This window comes from Sceloporus undulatus, chromosome 1, assembly GCF_019175285.1.
Source record: "Sceloporus undulatus isolate JIND9_A2432 ecotype Alabama chromosome 1, SceUnd_v1.1, whole genome shotgun sequence".
NCBI classification, from domain to species: Eukaryota; Metazoa; Chordata; class Lepidosauria; order Squamata; family Phrynosomatidae; genus Sceloporus; species Sceloporus undulatus.
The window spans coordinates 184,912,521-184,936,834 of record NC_056522.1 but is presented as its reverse complement, the minus strand read 5'-3'; the positions used below and the strand labels follow the sequence as shown (position 1 = coordinate 184,936,834).

The 24,314-nt window shown below is 39.4% G+C and overlaps 1 protein-coding gene across 2 annotated transcripts in view; it reads left to right on the top strand.

Annotated features, from left to right (window-relative positions):
* PLCB1 (phospholipase C beta 1) overlaps positions 1 to 24,314 on the top strand; it is a 547,711-nt gene that overhangs the window by 314,851 nt on the left and 208,546 nt on the right. For both annotated transcript variants that reach the window (XM_042445107.1, XM_042445106.1), the window contains one exon: positions 17,972 to 18,112. In XM_042445107.1, the coding sequence (XP_042301041.1) occupies positions 18,032 to 18,112 (81 nt within the window). In that variant the 5' untranslated portion in view covers positions 17,972 to 18,031. The remainder of the gene's footprint in view (positions 1 to 17,971; positions 18,113 to 24,314) is intronic.

The window sequence follows — 24,314 nt, the reverse complement described above, 5'->3', positions numbered from 1 at the left end:
CTTCTGCCCCTCTAAAGGTGAATTGCTGCTTTTGGAAGCCTTGAGGTGCAACCCTTTATCTTTTAATAGATTGCACGGGCTCCTTATACTGATAAACATTCTGTTTTTGGGGCTCAGAAATTGAGAACTTGGAGTGTCCAGGGCATAACATTTACCCCCACATCTTGCCAATTCCAGCATTAAAGAATAGGACAGAGATGACCAAAGTACAGTCTCAGGATCACATGTAATTTTTCAGTTATACATCTTCACTCCTCCAACCACCCTTATTCAACCTCCCAAATGTAAATTGCCCTTCTTTGAAGCTCTGGGAGTGGCATTCCTTTTTAAATAGTTCACACGCACCCCATACTGCTTAACATTAAACAATCTGTGTTTCTGGTCATTTCTGTTTTTTCTTCTCGTTGTTTTCCTTGTTTGGCAATACATACACACATACACATGGTCCTGGGGCACAAAACTGGCCCCCAGACTGGCACAGCTGCAAGTTGAAAGGTTCAATGTTCCCATTCACTTTGGCAGCAGCTAATGAAAAATCTCCTCCCTTGGTCCCAGGTAGATGTGTTTCAGAGTCATTTGTACCTGCAAGAAAATGGCCTGTCTTCAATTTCTTTCTCAGGAGGCTTGTTATACCTCTGAACCAGCTTGGACAACATGTATTACTAATAATTTAGAACTTAAGGACAATCAAAAAGTGACCTCTCTTTTTGAGTGTATTACAGTGATGTTCACATCCTGTTCTGAATTAACTTGAGCTACGAACATCCATGATCAGCATCTTGTTAGTTCTTATAGATCTGGGGTGACCAAAGTGTGACCCCTTGTCTGCTTATACCTTCAAAGCCTTTTAAAAAAATAATGTGCAGGTTTGTTGAAAATTTGTTACATTAGACCTTCAACAATAGTAACCAAAAATCAAATAATAGGATTTGCATAAACATAATGAATTATTAAAATTAAAAAAATCAGATAGTGAGTATCTTATGGACGCATATTACTTACAAAACACAATGTGTTGCTAACCTGGGGAAAATATACTGTTTACTGATGAGAAGAAAATAATTTGCCTGGTTTTTGTACCTCCCCTTCCTCTCAGCCATTTTTTTTTTAAATGAACCAAAAATAACAACAAAAAAACAGGATAAATTGATTTTTCTACTTCTGGAGATTTCAGTTTGTGGTGGTTTGGTTCACACAGGGACTTTGCAATAATCCACTGACACTCCTGAAAACTGAAAACAGAAGTGGATCTCCCAAAACTGGGTCCTGCATGAATGTGGAGGGATGACTGTACTGGAAATGTTGGAATTATATTTACAGTAGAAATAATGGACATCTTTAGAAGTGTTGCCTTACACTCACTAAATCCCTATTTGAAAGCACGTTCCACTGTATTTGGTGTGGTTGATTCTCTAATAAATGTTCTCCGGGTTTTCTCCTAGGATAGCAGACCTCTACTGACTTGCCTCAGAGTAATTCCCATTGAGCTTAGTGGAGTTTACTTCTAAGTAGAGATTTACAGGAAGGTCCTGAAATATTTTATTAAAATTAATTCCTCATTGAAAGTCTTTCTTTTCAGCCGTCACACAGAGAATTATGTTATTAATGACTTATACAGATGGGAAACAATTAACAAAACAACGTTTTGTGGGTTTTCCCCCCAACTATCAAAAAAGATGAATTTGATGAAAGACAATTATATGGGGCATTATTTGCATATCTCCTTAATCCTTCAGGTAATTTATCAAATATTTATTTCTGTTAAGGCTTATATTCATTTCATTTCAAAGGCATTTATTCTAAGATGTGCTACTTCAGTTAATTTCTCTGCGCCGAAGGTTTTTAATCAGTAAAAGGGAACTGGTAAAACTGAAAACAGCACAATTGTGCTTTTGGACTTGGTTCACAGAAGACATAAGAGACATGATTTGTGGGGGAGATCACCTTTTGATAGGTTGCCCTTACAGCTTAGTTGTCTCTGAATGTTGGCGGTAGATGGAGCTTTGAAGTCTCTTTGAAATTGGTCTTTGAACCAATATCTAATGTTGAGCGCATAATGTATGTGTGCCAATATATTTTAAACAAACCAATCCACCATTCCTATCCTGAATAAATTTGATAGTTACTCTGTGCTGGAAAAGCTTGCAATACCTTTAGAGAAAAAAGATTGAATTGTCACTAGTTATATAGATACATTCTGCTCATGCTGTTGGAAAAATTAAATGTAAAGTGTGCTTTTATTGTTTTAATTTCCATAAATGGGATAGATTCACTACATCTGCAAACCTTTTGGGTTTTTGTGTTGTTGTTGTTTTTTGCCATGGCTTATGCAGTCAAAGATTTTGAGAGACAAATCAAACATCTGCTTTTGCAGCAGCTGCACAGAAAATAGCATCAGACTTTGTCTTTAAGAAAGATGATGCTGGAAAATCCTAAACTGATGTCCCCTGTTTATGGTAATTGCCTGATGCTTGTGTAAATGTTTTGCAGTGTGTTGTTAGCTTTTGTTGGATCTAGTTGTTGTAATAGTCATATTGTAATAATGGTTGTTGACTAGAAAAAGAAAGCATCTGCCACTCACTAATAGACTTTTGAGAACCTCCCCATTATAAAACATTGAACTTGGCCAGATTATAAAGGACATTTCCATTTTAAAAAAGCCCAAACAAACGCAAGTTTGCATTTCTAATTCCATGATCAATTCTTCAAATACTGAGCAAATTCTAATTAGAAAACCTATCCAAAAGCATCAAGGCTGAGCTTTCTGGGACAATTACACAAGTAATATTCATAATCTTTTTGGATTTGTTTTTTAGAATCACTGAATAAAAAAGGCCTTTATTTCACAATCCCATTACAAATGAAAAAAAAGATATCAGGTTTCTCAGTTTTTGATCATAGTTCTTTTCTGCCCTTGCAAATGCATCTAGCCTTTGTTGAGGGCAAACACAGAATAAAAATGTTAATCACAGTTCCTGCTACATCAAAATTGCAATTTGTGGACTGCTTTACAAGGCTATTGAATTCTTTATCTAATATTTTTATACTTGTTACTGGTCTTCCTGTAACTGGGGGGAAATCTTTAGATTTTACTTTGGTCAAGCAATTTCCAACTTATGGTTGACACTAAGGCGAACTTATCACAGTGTTTTCTTGACAAGATATTTTCAAAGGAAATTTGCCACTATTCTTTTCCTCTGTGGATGAGAGAATGCAACTTGCCCAAAGTAACCTGGTGGGTTTTCATGACCGAGCGGGGATTTGAATTCTGGTCTCCCAGAATCCTAGTTAAGCACTCAAACCATTATACCACATTGGTTCTCAGATTTTACTACCAGCAATAATTAATGATTTTTCCCCAAGTTTATACCTTTAGTGCTCAAGCTTTGGAAGTACTCAGGCTTTGTCCTTGGACTTTGAATTAATTTAATTAGTTGGACAGTGTGCAAGTTGATTGGCAGCTGTAAATAACTGATGTAAATATTTATGTTGCTGACACTTAAATATTTATTATGTTGTGTGAAAGCGGCCAGCTGATGCATCTATATGCCTATGAATACGTTCTGTTTTCCACGAGGTATAATTTATGTACATATTTCTCCCTTCTCAATACCGCTTAATACTGTCTTTTAAAACTATTTCTTGTTAAATTGTTTTATTGAACGGAAATAATAGAATCTACTGAAAGCAAATGTAAAACTTGCTATTGCATACACATAGAAAGCCGCCAGTCTCTTATGAAGGGCTGTTCTGGCATTCTCTCTCTCATTCTCACTTCCAGTGGCAGGGTCTGAGCTCTTTGACCTTGTTCTCTCCCCATTCTTGGCACTGAGATTGCCCTCCTAGGCATTGGAAGGGTAATGTCTGCTGTAAGGAATCTGCTGGGCCTACACTCAGTCAGGGTTCTAAATCCAATAGAGACTTATATGAGTACAACTAACTTGCTGCAGAAGGTATTCCTCCAACCCATTACAGAAAACATGGTTGAGCAACAGGATCTTAACACAATGGACGGAGCCAATGGGCACAACCCTGTTGTTCGCCTCATGCAGTTTTAATAATCTTAAAGTAATGTAAGGGAAGGAAGCAAGAACTTAGCCTTCTTTATATTAATTTTTGGGTAAATGTATATATACATAATAAACATGGTAGAAATAGGTTAAACACACATTCACTTCTCTGCAAACTATAAATGTTTATTCACTAAGTTCCCATTGATTTAACGGGTCTAGTCTGGTTGGGGTAAGAACTGTACTGAAGTCAGTGCCTTTGATTTTATTTATAGCCTATTAATGTGTACAAGTTCACGACAACAATAGTAAGAGTGCCTATACTGTATATCAGAACAGTGGTCCTTGAACAACAGCAACAACAAAAATTACTAAGGAAGATTGGAAAGAGAAGCAGATGAATTGGAATATATTTACAAACTGCAGTCCATCAACAGTGGGTTGAACAGAGACAGTGATTTTCTGGCACACTACACATGCAACACTAGCTAGCCCCCAAGACTCATGGGGGCTCTCTTTGACAGATCATCGCGTCTACTTTTTGGTTCTCACATTATATCCCAATACTCATTCATATGGTTCATTTATATGGTTATCTACTCACCTTGGCTTTAGGCAACATCCTTCTTCTTCCTTATCCTCTAATAACTGTAGTTAAAACTTAATTTGACATTGCATATCCACACCCACAAAGTTTTGCATTCCTATGAATATTCTCACACAGAGGCTACTTATATAGGCCTGTCCCTGGACTCTCCACTCCACTCATGCATGTGAAGAAGTAGACTCAATTCTGTAAAAGCTCATGCTACCAACTTCTCTCTTTCAGTATGAAGTCGGAGTTTCATGGCTGACATCCATAGGCGGGGTACAGACCGCCGCTTTGCGGCGGTCTGCTGCCGCCGGCAGTAGGTCCGCGGGGGAGCCGGAGCCTTCAGACGGCCCGACTCCCGCGCGGACCGAAAAAAGAAGCTCCAAAATGGAGCTTCTTTTTTCGTCGCGTTTGCGACGTAGCGAGGCGCCAGGGGCGCGCTCGCTACGTCAGCAGCGGCGCGACGCGTACGGACGCTAAGCGTCCGATACGCAAAGATGGCGCCGGCCATGTAGAAGGGCCGGCGCCAGCTTGTACGGACAGAGTCCGTACTAGGCCATGGGGCGTCTATAATGGCGGTGCAGAAAGCACCATAGTTTTTTGTGGGGTTTTCGGGCTATGTGACCATGTTCTAGAAGAGAATGCTGGCATGGAAGAGAGTTGGGGGTATATATACACACACACACACACACACACACACACACACACACACACACACACACTGTGTGACCCAGGGTAGGGAGGAGTGATTTCCATGTTAATCTGTGTATTGTTTTGTTGTTGATGGCAGGGCCTCAGGGTGGAGGATATGCAAAGAGAATCAGTGTCTGCTTAATTAGTGATCATATTCTGCATCGTCTCTCTTTCAGTTAGACTCAGATGTACTACAAGATCCCTTTCCATAGTGGCTATACAGTTGTCTAATTGAATGCTGTAGTTTAATGCAGCTGATTGTTTACAACTGCAGAAATAAATAAATGATCCTAACTATCCTTCACATTCAGTCAGTGTCATCCAGTAGGTCAGTTATGCTTAATTTTACTCAGCTACACTTTAAAACATTGCAATGCTTTTCAGATCATATCAGAAACACTTCAGGAGGCATATTTCACCATGGGAATAGCAGAGTTAAAGAAAGGATTTGGAAAAAGTAGAATTGTGTGTATTTTCAGTATATATTGTTTTTTCAGTGTATGGCCTCAAATTGAGTTGCTAGCAAGCATGCAAATAATAATGAGACTCTTTGTTATAGGCCATACATATTTTAGTTGGCAATTTCTCAGCTTGCTAATGTAGCAGCAAAAAAGACATATAACCTGCTAAAACCTATTAATGGTAGAATACAAAGCATAAGATTTGAGATTGTGTCTGCCACTCTTCTGACTTAGAAGAAAAAAATAAAAGAAATCTTGTTTAAGTCTGGGAAGACTGTCAAATGTTCCCTTAAGATATGTAAACATAACCCACAAAGGATGAGTGACAGCAACCCTCCAGGTTGGTTCATTAGATGATACCTGGTGACCAGGTAGCATGGAATATTTTAAAAGAGTGGTGTTCACTAGAAAAATATTATGTACTGGACACATAGATAAGATTTATGTTTCTGAATGGGTAACCAAAGCACCAAGTTGGCATCAGAAGAGATTAAAAGAGCTATTAGTCAGAGCCATAAATTAGGCTGCTATTCAGCATGTCTCCAATGTGGGAAGAGAAGGCAAGGAACTTGTCTTTCACATCTGTTTGTTCCTGATAATCTGAAAGCTCTGGCATGTTGCCCTGAATGCTGATACTGGTAAGGATAGGCTAAAGATAGATATATGCCTACATGCTATTTGTGTAGCAAGAAATAAAAAACATAGGTGTGTTAGTTTGGAAAATTGGTATGCAAAGGGATCTTGTAGCACTTTTGAGACCAAATGAAAGCGAGGAGCTGGTAGCATTAGCTTTTGTAGATTTCAGTCTACTTCCATGCATCTGGGGAAATAGACTGAAATCTGTGAAGGTTCATGCTACCACTTCTCTCTTTCAGTTAAGTCTCAAAAGTGCTACAAGATCCCTCTTCATATAGTAAGAATTATTCAAGAATTGCTAGGGGAGATTAACCCTTTCGGTAAAAGATAAGATTTTATTACAATCATGGATAATTATGTTAGTATTAAGACAAAAATTAGATGCACATGATGGCTAGATATGAGATACCTTACATATAATGGTATGGAATGTAAAGAAGCTGAAGTGCCCAGATGTTGCTATGTCTGTGTTTCTCCCTAAGGGAAATGTATATGTATATCTATTTTTGTAAGTATTAATGCTAAAAAGCCTAAAATAGTACCAAAAGAATCTGTTCAGTAAATATCTTAGAATTCCACGATTTAAAATTGTTTAAGTGGAGAGTTTATGTTAACCTGGCCTGTCTGATTTAATTATCATCATAAATTGGATGACTAGAAGTTGATAAAAATGAGCCCAGACAGAATCCAGAATTAGTTGACAAGTGACAAAGACTCTCAATCAGTCTCTAAGAGATGGGTTGGGAAACCCCTGTTTCATTTTCCTTAAGACTGCACATTATGACTGTTCATTTCAATGTTCATTTCAGTGGCAGATTAAGAGACCTACCTACACATCATGTTTCCTCAAGATTATACCCACTGGTAATATTCACATGAAAGCTCACGCTGCCAACTTCTTTCCTTTAGTTAGTCTCAAAGGTGCTACAAGGTCTGTTGACCCAATATGTTATGTTCCATTAGGCTGAATTATAGATATATTTTAAAATATATACCCTTCATGCTACAGCCTGAATAATGCTTGTGAAAGCTTACTTAATTATTTAACCACCAGAGCCACTTGTTTTGGGAAAGCTAGTACAAGCCAATACACTTCTAAATTTGGTGGATTTCTTCTGCCCAAAATATATCTCTTTTGACTCGTGATTTCAAAGTATCATTCTTAGGTTTTCCTTATTGTTGGTCATTTGTTTGAAATCAAATGGATAACAGCCTGGCATCAAAATGAGAAAATTCTTAACTACATTTTAGGGGAACAGGTACCATTCTTTACCATCACACACCCTAGGTCTTTCTTTGCATATTGTCATTCTCTCTGTGTTAGCATGTATTTTTTAGTCTTCAAAAATATTCAGATTTAACACTAAATAATCCAGTGAGGTCAAGAAGAAAGTTTCGGGTGGATGCTATGGATGAAGAAGAGAGGGAAGAAATAAAGTAAGTTTGGTAGTTATAAAAGGTAAAAGGAAGTTGAAAAGGATGTGTGAATGTAGTATTAGGTGATAGAGTGAAACAGGGAAGATTTTGAGATGTGACGCGGAAGAGAGTTTTGGTAAGGATAAATGCAAAGGAGATGGTTTCAAAAGGAGATAATTGTTAGGTACAAAATTCAGAGAGATTCTGGAAGGATTTGGAAGGGGAATGGTAGAAGGAAAGGTAAAGAAAGAAAACAAGAATCGAATGGGAATAAAGTTGGGGAAAAGAGTGATAGTAATCTTAATAATATGGTTGATTACAGCTGAAATGTAATAATATAAGATATTCTTTTTCATCCTGGAAATGTTTTGTGTGTGTTTTGATGATATTGTGGCATTGTGACCTGATGCACAAAACTCATTCAAAATGTGCTGGAATGGATGTATTTTAAAATTTAATTAGTTTAATAAAAGTTTTATTTTTTAAAAAAAAAATTCAGATTTAAGTCTTTCAAAAATATTTTGTAACCTGTTTGTAGAGGAGCTGTTGTTTAGAATGTTCACTGCTGCATATGGAGATAATAAAATTAAAATATCATCATCGTCATGATCATCAACAATAACAAACCAATTTAACTTTGTCAGGCTCTGGTTGAGCTATAGTAAGAATTCCTAAGCTGCTTGAACATGGGGATCTAAAATCATCTTCCATCATCTAAACATATCTTGCACATACTGTGTTATATAAGAATGTAAGAAGCATTGTGTTAGATCAAACCAAGGCGACCTATCTTTCCAGTAATTATCGCAATGCTTCTTGGATGCCCAGAAGCAGAATATGAGGGCAGTAGACATTTCTTCTCTTGTTATTCAGCAATTGGGACTATGCCTCTTGAAGTAGCATCCCCTTCAAGATTCTTTATCCACAGATTCAACCATCCAAAAGTTGAAAATATTTTTAATTATATTATAATTATAATTATAATTATAATTAATTATAAGAAGAAAGCCTTGATTTTGCCATTTTATATAAGGGACACCATTTTACTATGCCATTGTATTTAATGGACTTGGCCATCCATTGATTTTGGTCATAGAACCAAAACCCACCAGTTACGAAGGACTCACTGTAGTTCTCATGGCATATGCATTTTGAGTTCACAGTTAGAGCTCCTTCTTCGTGTTCTCTCAGCCTCTGAAATTAGACGGATGGTGATCAAGGAGAGGCTTTTCTTGTAGAACCAGCTACAAGACATTTTTGATGGTAAATGAAGACTTCTTTTTGAACCCTACCAACAACTACCAGGTCAGAATGAACAGGGAGGCCACTGAAATCCACAAACATCTGGACAACCTCAACAGGAAAGAAAAAATACTGAAAGTAAATAAAGTTTGGCTACCAGTCCTGAAAAACACCAAAATCAAGACCCAGCCCATGCAAATGAAAACCACCCAAGGTGAGGGGTGTTTTCCAGCAGACAATGGATTGCTAGTTAAATAGATACACATCCTCCCACCCTGAGGTCTTGCCATTCAATAACAGACTAATGCCACAGATTAACATTTAAAATACTTCCTCCCAGCCAAGGGTCACACAAATATATATATTTAGAATATATTTCTAATATATTCTCAAATTTAGAAACTGTTCAGAGCTTATTTTTAAGATCCATGTTGGCTGTCCCTAAGTGTACCCCTGTCTCTTTTCCGAGAGCAGAAACAGGCCAACTACTCTTCAAGCTGGTACACGTACCACTCTTGCCTCCTACTGGCTAAAGTTGTTATCCATGACTGATTCCAGGCTCCCAAAAAATGTTTTTCAGAACAAATATCTGTTAACTCTCCAAGCTCCTGGGTATCTATAGTTAGAACAATATTGCAGAGCTATGAGATTAATGTGCACTCACTTCCAAATTATGCCACCCGTAGAGTCAAGCAATTGATTAAAGAGAAAATTCATCTTGCTTCCAAATGGGCCGATCTTCATTCACTCTCAAACTCTTCTTTTTCTTTTTGGTACCCATTGTACAAGACACCATTTGGGTTAGAGCATTACTTTATTAATCTCCTGCTAGAAAAGCATTTACAGCTCTAAGGTTCCAATGTATGCCTTCTGCCTATTTGACGGGCAGATATAATAACGCTCCTTGTCCATCTAAGATTATGTATCTGCAAAACCGGAGAAGTGGAGAATATTGAACATTACCTTTTACGTTGTATGTATCCCCTAGAAAAAGGTTTCTTGAATGTATTTTAAAATCCCATTCCAATAGATCTTGCCTTCAGCAGATTTGTGTCCTTCTAGCTGGCAGCAATGTATTTATTATTACTTATATGGTAGCAAAATTTGGTTTAGCTGCTAGCAAGATTAGAATCAGTTTTCTCGATCGGAATGATGGCTAGAACCATTTTAGTTTTATGTTTCTATTATTTTATCATTAATGATGCATTACTGTTTTTCATTGATGGACCTCTCTTATTAATTTTACTATGTTGTTTTATTTGTGGGTTTTGTGCCTTGATCTTTTTATACTGTTTTTGGTATTTACTGATTGGATCTATTTTATATTGTGATGACTTTTAGCTTTTAACAATAAACTTCTGTAAATACACACTCACCACACATCCATACCATCATTTTCTGAAGATGTCAGCCACAGATGCAGGCAAAATGTCACAAATAAATTATTTCAGAATGCAGCCACATAGCCTGGAAAACTCACAGAAAACTATGGACACCAGCCATGAAAACCTTTGACTTCACAGAAGATTTCTTTGTTTGCCCCAGCATGTTGTTGTGGCTGTTTTGAATGGACTGATTTGCCCAGATGAATGTTGTGACATCATCATGCTACCTTGTTTTTTTTTTGCAGTTTGATTTGTTGTATTGCACTTTTTAAAATATGTAAGCAAAATAGATTTAAAAAAAAACTCAAGAGCTGTAGGCCTTCTGCATTGCTGTGGAGAAACATCTTGAGTCAGTAATGTTCTCTGTGCAGTTTTCTATGAACTGCTTAAATCAAATATAGCCAACCTTATTTCAGAATCTTGGCCAGCTGAACATGTCAATTTAATTCAAAATACCTGCAGCGTTTGCCTTGGTCTGTCTCCACAAGTGTGCTTTTTTGTGTCAAGACTCCAGCTGGAGTAGCATTTCAATTTTGTCAGGTGGAATGATAATAAATTCAGTGAGTCACTCACTCACATAAGGTTAGGCAGATGCATGTTACATTACCAAAGTAATCCTCTCCCAGCACTGTTTGGTGCCAGCACCATGTGTACCTTGTGGCAAAGTTTGAGAAGACAGTTCAGCAGTGCTGCAAAATAGTCAAATAATCATGGGGAAGATAAACTAGTAGGATGCCTTTAAAACCCACTGAGACAGCCAACTGGTTCACTATATTAACAGCATGCTGGCAAATATGTGTGTGCTACCTTTTATTTCATACTTTGTGGTACCAGCAAAATGGTAGCAATGCCTTTTCTGCCTCCTCCCACAACTTTTTCATAGACTAGTTGGTTTGTTTATGGATAAATGTTATAATTTGCCCTATCTTGAGATGTACACATAAATGATTTTCCCACTGGTTATTTTTCTGTACCAAATTCACCCTCATGTACAATTTTGCAAACTATTTTAAAAATATATATTTTAATCTTTATGTGCAGTAGGGCTGGGTTCTGCAGTTAGATGTAACTGTGGTATCTGAATACAGTTATAACAGTTGCAAGGCTTTATCTTATAGCTGGTGCATAGATAAGAGTGTTCAACAGGCACAGGAGATTTTTGGCAGTAGACATGGGAACTGAAGTATGTTGAATTCAACCCCCACACAGCTCTACTTCTTAGCTATAAGGTATATCAGGCATACGTGATGATCTGACTGATGTATTTAGGGCTGTTAGATGTCAGAGTCATGGCCTGAAGCCTAGGAACAACCTCTTGTAATGACCCAGGAGGCAGGCTGTGGTGTTGATATAAGGGACAGTTGTTTGGTGTTGATATAAGGGACAGTAATGTAATTAGGCATCAAACATAGTTGTACAGAGTATGCCATTCAATAAAAAACAAATAAACACATTTAACTAATGAGGGAAATCTGTACATACATCCCTTTCGAGGCTATTCTTTCACTCAGAGATTCCTACTCCCCACCTCAAAACTGGAGAAGACGGTCCAGGCCCTGAGACCCAGCCCACCAAAGGTCTATTCCTTTTCCAGATCCACTGGGCAGACAAATTGCAGGGTGGACTGCTCTTTTTAGGCAGGACACAGACACTGAAATGAAGCAAAAAACAAAAACCCACTTAACACTAACTTCTAGAGGCCATCTTCAAACCTGCAGTGTGGTCTTCTGGATATGGACAGAACCATTCCTTTAACCTCCTTCTCTTTACATTGGTGGTCTGAGACTAGAGACCAGTTGTGGAAAATTTCAAACCACCCAGGTTATGTAAGCCAAGAACAAATGCTGGCTTTTGTGGAAAGACAACCTGGGAATAAAGTAGCCCCTTGGTGTCTGCTGAGGTTTGATTCCAGTACCACCACCACAAGTATCACCCCCATGGATACCAAAATCAGTGGATATTCAAGCCCCATTAAATACAATGTACGCAAAAATTGTGTCCCTTATAAATGGCAGAATCATGCTTTGCTATCCAGAATTCATATTTGTATATTTTAAATATTTTCAAGCCATGGATGCTTGAATCAGATAAAGAATCTGTGGCTAAAGGGGGGGGGGTTGTACTAATTCAGACACCTGCTTAGGAAATCTTTGTGTTGAGCTTAGCAGTTGCTAAAGTGGGAGCAAATGGGCATTGTACACCAGCATGGAATTTGCTCACAGACCACAGAGAAACAGCATACCAGCATGCAGCTTGTTCACTTATTGTACCATCTGAGTACTCACTGTTCCCTTGGGTTTTGCTTTTCCAACACTAGTTTGCGATTCAGCAGCTTCTCTCGTCTTTCTTAGGCACACAAGAGAGTAGAAATGCCATCACTGTGTGATTAGGTATTTCTGTGTGATGATGTCACTAAGGGCAAGTATAGGACACTAAGAGGGAAGGCCAGGTAAATAAATAATCACCCCTTCTCAAACTGTATAGTGGGAAGAGCTGGATTTATTTCCTTCCCTGCACTACTGGGGGAGGGAGAATAGTCAGTCCCTCATAAAAATTAATAATTGATACATCTGATACAGGTTGGTGTGTTTTTACTAATAGCATAATTTGTTTTATTTCTACAGACTGGGCTGTATTTCTACAGAACCCAGTAAAGTTCTCATATAATTGAGTGTGCCACCTTAAAAGAAAAGAAAATCTATCCACACCCAGGTGTTCCTGGATGAAACAGATTGTCTAGGTCCCTTTCAGTATGGCTTCGGGATTGAGTATGGGACAGAAACACTCTTGGTTCCCTTGGATGATCTATGCTGGGAACTGGACAGGGAGAGTGTGTCCCTGTTGGTTCTGTTGGACCTCAGTGCCATAAACCATGGCATCCTTCTGGGCCACCTCTCTGCATTGGGACTTGGGGGCACTGCTTTGCCACCCAGAAGGTGTTGCCTGCGGGACTCCTTTCTGACTCCTTGACCATTGGCCTGTGGTGTTCCTCAGATTTCTGTTTTGTCCCCCATGCTGTTTACCATGTACATAAAACCACTGAGAAAGATCTCTGTACACTTGGAGTTTTCACTAAGATGAAACTCACCTCTATCCTTCTCTTCCATCTATTTTCAAGGAAGCTGTTTTGGTACTAAACTAGTGTATGTTGTCAGTAATGAACTGGATAAGAACAAATAAATTGAAGCTTAAACTAAAGAAGACAGAGGTTTTCCTGGTTAGTTAGAAGGCAGATCAGGGAAAAGGGATTCAGCCATTGCTGGATGGGGTTATACTTTCCCTGAAATCTCAGGTTTATAATTTGGGCATACACTTGGAGCCATCAATGAACATGGAGGCTCAAGTTTCGAAAGTGGCTGAGAATGCATTTGCACAATTAAAACCAGTATGGCACCTGTGCCCATTCCTGAAGATGTGAGATTTGGCAGAGGTAACATATGCCCTGATTACTTCTCATTTAGATTACTATAACACATTCCACTTTGGAAACTTGAACAGGTCCAAAATGCTGTGGCTTGACTGCTGACCAGGGCTGGTTATGGGATCATATAACTCTCTTGTTAAATAGCTTCATTGACTATTGGCCCATTTTGGGGCGCAATTTGATGTGCTGGTCATGACCTACAAAGCCTTATACAGCTTACAGTCAAAGTATGTGAAAGCCTTTTGTGGGTTTTTCGGGCTATGTGGCCATGTTCTGGAAGAGTGTATTCCTGACGTTTCGCCAGCATCTGTGGTTGGCATCTTCAGATAATGCTGGCATGGAAAAGAGTGGAGTATATATACTGGGTGACCCTTGGTTGAGAGGAAGTGATTTACTTGTTAATTGTGTGTTGATCTGGTGTTGAATGGCAAGGCCTTAGGGTGTCTATTTAATTAGTGATCCATGTTCTGCTGGGAAAACTCCTGGCCCTGAGTGGTTGTCATTTGCATGGGCTGGATCTTTATTTTGGTGTTTTTCAGGACTGGTAGCCAAATTTTGTTTACTTTAAGAGTTTATTCTTTCCTTTTGAAGTTGTCCAGGTGTTTGTGGATTTCAATGGCTTCCCTGTGCATTCTCACCTGATAGTTGTTGGCATGGATTGGTCCAGAATTTCAGTGTTTTCAAACAGCATTTTATGCGCAGGATGGTTTGTAATGTATAGCAAACGTTTGTATACTGAGAAACCATCAGCCTTCTGAGGACCCACTTGCCCTTTGAAATTGAATAGTCCAGGCAGAGCCTTAGCACATCATGGCCAACTTGACTTTAGCTTCGAGATAATTTAATGTGCTACTTTCTCTCCACTGTTGTGATCACTTTTATGGTCAATACTGGAACATTTTCACAGCCATTCATCTCTCTCTCTCTCTCTCTCTCTCTTAATTTACTATTAGTGTTGCTTTTCATGTGTTCCTCAAGATGCTGCTTGATGTGGAAATGCACATCACATTCACAACTGTTCTGGCTTAATTTGTTCTATACACATTCTTCAGGCTTGAGTATTAGTAACACACCTGTAAAATAACATTGAAAGATCTTGTTTCTCTTGATTGGGATTTTTCAGTGAAAGCTGTTAACTAAAGCAATCAAACCGCAGTGAAGGGAAGAAAGGATCACAAAACCCAGAAAGATGGTTTACTTTGAGGTATTGGGAAGAATGGATAATTATCCCACTGGGACAATTATATAGGAAATGGGTGCTTTTTACCCATCTCTCCTCACCCTTCTTTTGCAAAGCTAGTACTGAATCATTGGCAAGGTTAATAGAAAAGGGTATTGAATTGCATTTGAGGGAACTCTTTTGCCTGGCTTGCTGACAACAAATGTATGTAAAAATAAATCATTGCTTGAGCTTTTAATAAAGTCCTCAATTTCTGTAGAAAAAAGACAATTTAGTTATTAATCTTTATGTCTGAACAAATCTGACTTGGCCAGCATTTGGGCATTACAGAGTTTCAGAAGGTCGTATGGGCTGTGTTGAGGGCAGCTCAGTGTCATGAAAACCAATTTTGTAAGCCATGATTAGATTCTTGGTTTCCCCTAGGAATTGTGGCTCACAGAATTGATGGAGACACAGTGTTGTCCTCTTGTTGTTGCAGGAGAGGTTAGTTTAAATGAACTTCTGAAATGTGCAGCCTAAAAAAAACTTGCTGGGCAGAAAGATGTCAGGTTTGGATTTGTTTTAAAAAATGTATTTTTATAAAGCCTTCCCAAAATGGTTATTATGCTAAAATTGTCGTAAAACAATATATAAAATTCAGCATTAGAAACAATTCCTTCTAAAACCACACTGAGGCAAAATAATAAAAGCAAAAACAGTTTTTTATTTAAAAAATGATCTAAAACCTAGAACCAACTGCAAGTAAGTAAAAGCAGATGGGAACAACCAGCTTTTTGTTGTTATTTTTGTTTGCTCAAAGTCACCCAGGGGGTTTCCATGGCCAAGTGGAGATTCAAACCTTGATAGAATATTGAGGGGACAAAACTACTTCTTGTGAAACAGGATTCCATGGTACAGAGACCTCCACAAAATGGCCTTGTCCTGTGCCTGCAAGCTTGACCTGGGCTGAACAGGCTTATATGGATGGATGTAGTCCTTGAAATATCCTGATCTGAAGCTAAGTTAGCAGTCACTCAGAAACATACTAGGAATTGATGTGGCTGATATAAAATCAATATTATATGTTTAGATTGCTTGGCCCCCAGAGGCAACTGGATAACCGTAGATGGTTACCAGCTGAAGTTTTGAAATTGTCTTGCCAAGAAGGGGAGGGAGACAAATTTCTGAGTTATGAATGATCAAGATGATAACAGTAATATTAATTAAAATGTTAATTTGGAGTAAAACTAATCTAGTGTAATGACAATAAAATTATCAATGATCAACAAAAATTAGAAGAATTCCAATGACTTCATAATGGGCCCCTATCTGCAAGAATAAAATTCCTTAACTAAAATGCTTCCAAAGCTTCTAGCCTATGCGTGCCTAAATTCACTAACTTTGAGTCAGTCCTTTTTTCTCCATATAGAAGATATTCCAAAATTTATTGAAAGACTGAATTGACAATTGAGTTCAGTTTTCAATTGGAAATCTTTACTTTTCTAGACTTCTGATGTATACCCTAAAGAGAGAGAGAGAGAGAGAGAGAGAGAGAGAGGATAGATAGACCTAAATACACACTCAACAACAAGCATGCATGTCAAAAATGTGCCAAAAGAACTGTGTGCATTTATAAAATAAACACAAGACACTGTTAGTCAGTGGTAGCACACATCCATGACCAATGTGTATAAAAATATATACAGATTTATTTCCATATTGGTAAAAAAAGCCGCATGTAATGGAATCGGAGATGAGCAAAAGAAGAAAAGAGACATGGGTTTGATTGATCTACCCATCCCTAGTCTTGCTGAGATTTCAGCTTTAGTTTATTGGCTTTCATCCAGCCTATTACTGTCCAGGTAGTGGTTCACCACATCCCTAGCCTCACCTGAGTCCACTTATAAAGTAAAATATGTCACCTTATGTGGCCCACACCCAGCAGCATCATATAAGCATTAAGCAGCATGGGAGACAATGTGCAACTGCGCACAATTGTATAGCTCAAATACCATGGCAATACTCTAAAATACTACAGCATAATTCAGGACCCAGTCCTACAACTATAAGTGGGACTGCTCATCCCTGTGGTTCCCAACTCAAAGGGCAAGGGATATCTATCCAACAAAATATCATAGACCAAAGATGGGCAAAATGTTGTTCTGGGACTACATGGGGCCCAAGGCTGTTTTTATTGCTCTTGAACCACCCCTGCAAGGCCAGCCTTTTTTGTGTGTGACATTGCTTCTCTTGGAAGTGTCCAGTAGTGTCAATGTACGTTTTTAATAGATGGCATTCACCCACCAAACTACTTAATGTGTTTCCAACCAGGTGTGGAGTGGCAACCATTTATGTTTGTTTTGGCATTTTGGGAGGTCAGTGTAGCTTCAGAAGATCCCAGGGGCAGAGGGAGAAGTGGCCCCTGAACCTGTCAGAGGTGTCTTCTCCTGCCACAGATAAAGTTGTCTCCAGAATCAAAACCAACACTACTCTGGAATATTGAGTGTGAAAGGACAAGAAAAACATCTTAAAATATACTGACAGAGTATTTGTTGATTTTTCCAACATTCAGTAGCACATCCTATATGGTTCAAGAACCACCCAGGAAAGATTAGGTGCGGAGAGTTAGCTGGAAGGAGAAATGGAGACATGAAACATTACTTTGGGGATCTCCCTAAGTTACCTTGTCAAAATATTTCAGTTAATTTCATCAAGCTTTCATTAAACTCAGAGTCCTAGAAAAGTTGGTATCTGAGATAATCTTTTCATTTACATCTCTGTGGAAGTAGGGTGAGGGCATAGAGTGGGTCATGACTGTCTTGACAAATACAGAATGAATCTTATCAGAAATGCAGCTACTTAAAAAATCTCAGCATGCTGCTGAGGCATTAAAATGCTTTTCAAAATGTGCAAGCAGACTTTTTAATTACTTGCTTTTTTTTTTTTTTTACAGGATCCAAAGCTACGTGAACATCTCGATGGAGGGAACGTAGGAGGACGTCTGGAAAACCGAATGCTTACAATTGTGTATGGCCCTGATTTGGTCAATATATCATACTTGAACTTAGTAGCAGCTCAGGAAGACATTGCAAAGGTAAGATATCCCACATATGTAATAGAAAAGTGATTAAGGGTTTGTTTTGGTACTGCTGCAGGCTATGTAGCAAGGCTGGAGAACTTCAGGCCCTCAGAAGCTTTTGGGCTCCAGTTTTGTATTAGTCCTAGCCAGGCTAGCTAGTGGTTTGGGAGTGCTCATCAATATCTGGAGGGCCAAAAGTTTTCCACCACTAATATATGTGCAGGTCGAGAAGAATGATGAGTAGTACATGGTAGTATTTTCAGGAAAATGATGCCATTTATGGTATAAACTGAAGGAGAAATGGCAATGGGAAAGTTCCTTTCCTGCACATGTGCTATATTCATATTGTCTTGTCTTTTAATTTTTAAAGCATTCATAAGATATCCAGTAAAATTCACAGCTACTTTATCTTGAGTGAAATGTCTGGTTATAATCCCAAGGAAGTGATCAGTATCTTAAAGCACACTGTAGGCTAATTTTCAGAATTCTTAAAACAAGTTTCAAAGCTGCATTTATCTGTGTATAGCAATTTATGCATTTGGTACTGAGCCATACAACAAAGAGCCTTAAGGGATACAATATCATCGCATCAAGACATCTTTTTTGACTGTCGGTTCTCTTTTTTAATTCCAGTAATTTAGTGTATATTTTTAGTCAAACCATTGACTAGATGTAAAAGAATGTGCATAAAGGGATGATACTAATTGCCAAACAATTGGAAAATTTTATTTGTTAATTAAGATTATCACACAGGGTCTTACCATGAGTGAATCGCTGGGGAAAAGTTTGGCAAGTATGTGTGTGCGTAACCCTGAAATGCTTCCCCAGCATTAAGCAATTGTGAACTTCCTCTAGCGTCCTGGAATCGTTCAGGGAGAGTGACTTACGTATAAACGGAAAATTCGTATAAACGGAAAATCATCATTAGAATGATTCCAGGATGCTAGAGGGAGCTCACAATTCCATGACACTGAGGAAGTATGCCTGGCATTCATATACACACACTTCCCCAACATTTCCTTTGTGATTGACTCACGGTAAGACCCTATGTGATAATCTTCAATGTGAAGGCTCTCATGGCTGGCATCCATAGTTTTTTGTGGATTTTTTGGGCTATGTGGCCTTGTTCTAGAAGAGTTTATTCTTGATGTTTTGGCAGCATCTGTGGCTGGCATCTCAGACGTAGCCAGCCACATACTGCCAAAACGTCAGGAATAAACTCTTCTAGAACAAGGCCACGTAGTCCGAAAAACCCACAAAAAAACTTATTTGTTAACTTATTGTGAAAATATTGAAAACATTTGGGAGCGTTGCTTTCTTCTTCCCTATCTTGAGAGAGAAGGGAAATCTCTTAATTTCTCAAAGTTTCAAAACATCAAGATTGTGGAATACTTAGGTTTATCGTATTCCAGATTTCTAATTTATGGGGAGTCAACAGAACAGTTCTGCTACTCCTCTGGGTGAATGGGTGAGTGAATGTCTGTAACTATTTCTGGAGTGTTGCATAGTATGAGAATAAAAACAAAAGTCCAACACAATAAGATGGCAAATAAACACAGTAGTAAAAGATCAGCTGTATCCTCTTGAAGAGACTGTGCCAGTAGAATTCTTAATGGTAGGTTTGCTGGATAAATTGCAAGCCACACCTTCCATTAATATCTGTGGGCTTATCCCAGCTGGCCAGGGTTCTTCAATGTGTTGCTTTTTTTGGGGCTTGACAGACTACTCCAAAGGGGTGGCGGGATGCCGCCCCTTTCCTAGCTGGATTGGGGCTAGAGCAACATGCCACGGCCCCAATCTGGCCTTTCGAGGGTGCAAAAAGGAGCAGCAAAAAGAGGCTCCTTTTTGCACCTTCAAAAGGGCACCATAGCCATGGTGGCACGGCTATATAGTGCTCCTTTGGCACTGTGTCATCACCGTGACACCGCTTGCCGCATGGAGCAGTGCATGTCATCAGGGCACCTGGGGGCGGAGTCAGGTGTGCAGCATGAGGATGCTATGCCCCGACTCTTCTACCATGCCGGCCTTTCAGGCTGGTCTATACAGGACCTGTGTGTCTTCTGGTTTGGTCCTTAGAGAAAGAACTGCATATGTTGGATGATGATGATGGAGTCTTGATAAAGTTAATTTTTTTGGTCTCCAGTCCCAACAATCCTCCAGCAAGCATAGCAAGGCAGAAGCCATGCTCATAATGGGATCCAAGGAACTTTAATCCAAGATGTTAACTTTTTCAAGCTCCAATGATGAAGGCACAGTTGAAATACTAACTAGATTGCGCTGCTCAGGTGTGAATGGAAAGGGAGTGTGATGCTGTCCATGGGATTGCTGGAATGGCTAATTCTCTCAGCAAGTTTCCCATTTGATAGCTGTGGCAATCCCAAATGCCACGAGACACTTAGACCGTATCCACTCATACACAGCAAAAGGATGAAATCAATGCTAATTGCTTAGTCATAAATGTGCTGCTCCAAGTGAACTCTTGGGATTGTAGCTATAGATTGAAAACTAATTTGAACACCATCTGAGTAGTATAACCTTAATCTCTCATAGCCAGGAATTTCCTTGCCCCCCTTTGCCTCTTTTTTACAAAGCTGTTTGTCTTACCTTTCTTTCCCTTGGAAGCTAGTAATGTGTATGAGGGCTGATCAGTAAGATTTGTTACTTGGAGCAGCTTAACTGGCAGCTGGGTGCCCTAGAGCTGGCCTACTGTCTTGACTGTTTGACTTGAGTCATAAATTAGGCTTCTTCAAAAGTGATAGATTTCTACATTATGCCTACTTTTAAAAAAGTTGTAACAAGCAACTACAATTAGTATATGCTCTGCTGAAAATAATGAGCCTTGCCTAGACAGGGCAACTTGAAGACTGCTTTGAAGGAAAGCTTATAGCCCTTATTTCCTTGTGGTTTACATCAAGAATTCAGGCTGTTAATAATATACTTCGGAGCACAATCTGTTTCTGAGCCTTTTGCTGGCCTGTTCGCTTGAGAGTATTATTTTCTTTTTGTAGGCTTGAGGTAAAATTAATGAAGTGGTGAGCTATGAAGGTATGACCTTTTTCTGCTTTAAAAAAAAAGTTTGAAAACTAAGAATGTACCTTAGGTCTTGTGAGAAAATTATTTTGGGTTAGCATTTGGATAAATTAGAGAGTGCAGCATCATAGTTTGTAAAGATTAACCATTTGTAAGCTTGACTTTGGTCAAGGATACAGTCCAAGGGCTTCTTTCAGTTTTAGAATTTCTCAGCAGCTGTGTTCTGGTGGTAGATTAAACCAAAGGCCATCAGGTAAGACCCAGGGTGCAGCTGCACTGTAGAAATAAGGCAGTTTGACACTACTTTTAAATGCTGTAACTCCAGGCTATAGAATCCTGAGATTTGTAATTTTACAAGGTCTGTAGCCTTCTTGGCCAAAGAGGGCTGGTACCTCACAAAACTCTAAATCCCAGGATTCTGTAAGGCAGTTAAAGTGGTGTCAAACTGCATTATTTCTACAGTGCAGATGCACCCCAAATTATCAGCATAAAGCACTTTCTGCTGATAACTGAGCCCAAGGAGCAGTCTTTCAACCTTTTAGAATGGAGTGGGTTGTGGGGAATAAAATCAATGGAATCCAAACAATGATGTCACAGAAAAGAGAACCTGGGTGCTTGGAGAAACCAATAAGTCTGAACTGAGACCCTTGGGCCTCGAGTTTTCCACCTCTGCCCTAGGAACCTATTTTGATTTAGAGTTAAACCATCTGGAGTTGAGGCAGTGGCATCTCTGTAGGTGCAGTGGACAGGCCAGCATGGGGGGAGGGAGTGCATGCTGCACCTGTTGCAGAGACACCACTGGCAGGGAGGGGGAGTGCCCAGGGCACCTCCCTCCCTGCTATGCTCTGGCTTACTCATGAGTAAGATGGCACCTGGCACCAAGGTGAGAGGGGGGGGTGCCCTTTTGGCCTTGCCCCTGGAAGCCCTACCACACACTTGGTCAGGAACCACACTGAGTTGAGGAGGGAGTAACTGTCCTAAAATCTTCTCTGAGTTATTAATTACAGAATAATTGTCTGTGACACTTTTACCAGAAACAGGCAGTATAAACTCTTAAACCAACGTGGGTTTTTGGCGGGGGGGGGGGGGGAGAGATACATCTAGTCACCAGCTGGCCTTCTGTTGTAGCTCCTTTAAGGTTTGCGTGTATGAAAAGCATGGTTGAAATGGATTGTATAGTGTGAGTTATGGTAAATCATGTAGACGACTGATAACATAAACTAGGAAGAAATGTGGTAGAAGTAAAGAGCATACAATTGCTACTATAATTCAAGAAGCCTGCATGCAGACAGATTCACCTATTGTGTTATAATACAATTCACAATGTGTCCTTTTTTATTTTAGTATTTTTCCACCAATCTCTGACTGACAGATCTTAGCCTGAGACAAAAATGGATTATTTCCACAAACAAAGAGAGCTTAAAAAAGATAGGGAGCCTTTACAGTTCATAATGAATAGTCTGTCTCTTTGGGGAATAACATATTTATATTATCTTTGGTCTGTGTTATGTAGATCTAATTGGTTGAACTGAAGTGTTCACATCCTGATTTACATGGTAGATACTGATAATATTGTGACTCAAAAGTAGATGCAAGGCTGGGCCCAAGCGTTTTGCTACATGAGGTGATGGTGCCTCCCACCATCACTTACCGGTACTGAACTTAAGACCTCAAACCATACCAAGTTACTTTGCAACATCAGACAGAAATCCAGCAAGCTCCTCTCCCTATTCTTCCAGATGAAACAACAAAGTAAAAATGTACTGCCTTTTAACAACAATCAAAGCAAGCTGCCTTAAGCAGCCACCAGAATCTACTTAATGGTAGAGCTAGCCATGAATACATATACTTTTGTACAACAACACTTTGTAAGGTTCTGTGACGTCTATTCATTTTTCTTCACAAATCCAATTACCATGTGTGTGTCTGCCTGCCCGTCTGTTGTAATACAGGCATTCGATCTGTCTAACATACTTTCTTCCCATGTACTCTCATTCATCTCTTGGAACATCCAGACACACTGTTTAATTACTAGAAAGCTGAGTAGTTACTAGTGCTGCTAATAGAGGAACATCCCAGCCCTTGAGATATCAAGGCCAATGCCTGACACTCAGGGATGACCCTTGGTGATGTCCTTTAGAATGGTCCCTAGCAATGTCTTTAGGCATGTTTTGAATAGTGAGTAGAGTGTCCTTATCACCACAATAGTTCTGGCCCCTTTAATTTCAGATAAGGCTCTAGGGGAGTAGCCAGGTGGCTGTTGTCTAGCAGCATCACCAGACCTCAGGTCTACCTGCTGGAGGCAAGAGAAATGTAAAAGCCTCAGGCCTCCTCCAAGCCCTTCCAAGGCTGCAGGGACTCGGGGGATAGGATTCCTCTCTTCCTCTGGACTATGCTGCCCCGGAAAGCCTTGGGAACAAACAAAAAGAAAGGAAGAGGTTGCTTCTCTTTCTTCTCACTGTCGCCTTTATCTGGCTTAGCTGGGCTAGTGACAGAGAAGCATGGATGGAGAGGAGGGGGAGTGCATGTGCATGTGGCAGCCTTGACCTCATGAATGATAAAAAAACATGTTCCAGAGCCATGAATACGGAGGGACAGCTGTATAAGAAAGAAATAAAATCAGTCAATTTGTCAGTCAGTCAGTTCTGATTATCTCTCTTCATCTGTCCTTTGACTGTTAAAAGACTCTTTGAGTCATCTGATGTCTTCCAAGAAAGCAGATTTGCCCTTCCACCTTTACATGTTTTTCTGTTGCCAGGAATGATGTTGTAGCCTGGATTCTGCTGAATGTTTGTATTGTTCCCTTTTTGCAGCAAAGCCTGCTCGTTTGAGAGAGGGAGGGTATGAAGTTTCTGTTTGGTTTCAATCTTTTTCTGAAAGAGGCATGACCATAAGGAGGAAATCACCTTTTATTGTGAAACTGGAGTTGTGGTCCTATGTATGCGTGCATTACTACTCTGTTAAAATGTTACATAACAGTTGGCCCGGGAGAGACGGTCCAAGAACGGCATGCTGCCATTGGTACTAGGGTTCCGGAGTGTGCAGCATCCATATGCTCCGGAACCCAATCACGTGACGACGGCAGCATCATGTCGGCGTATAGATGTCACTACGTGTTGCTTACGTCAGGAGTGCGCCAATGGCAGATTCCTGACATCCGCACACATCAAAAAAAGAACCCATTTTT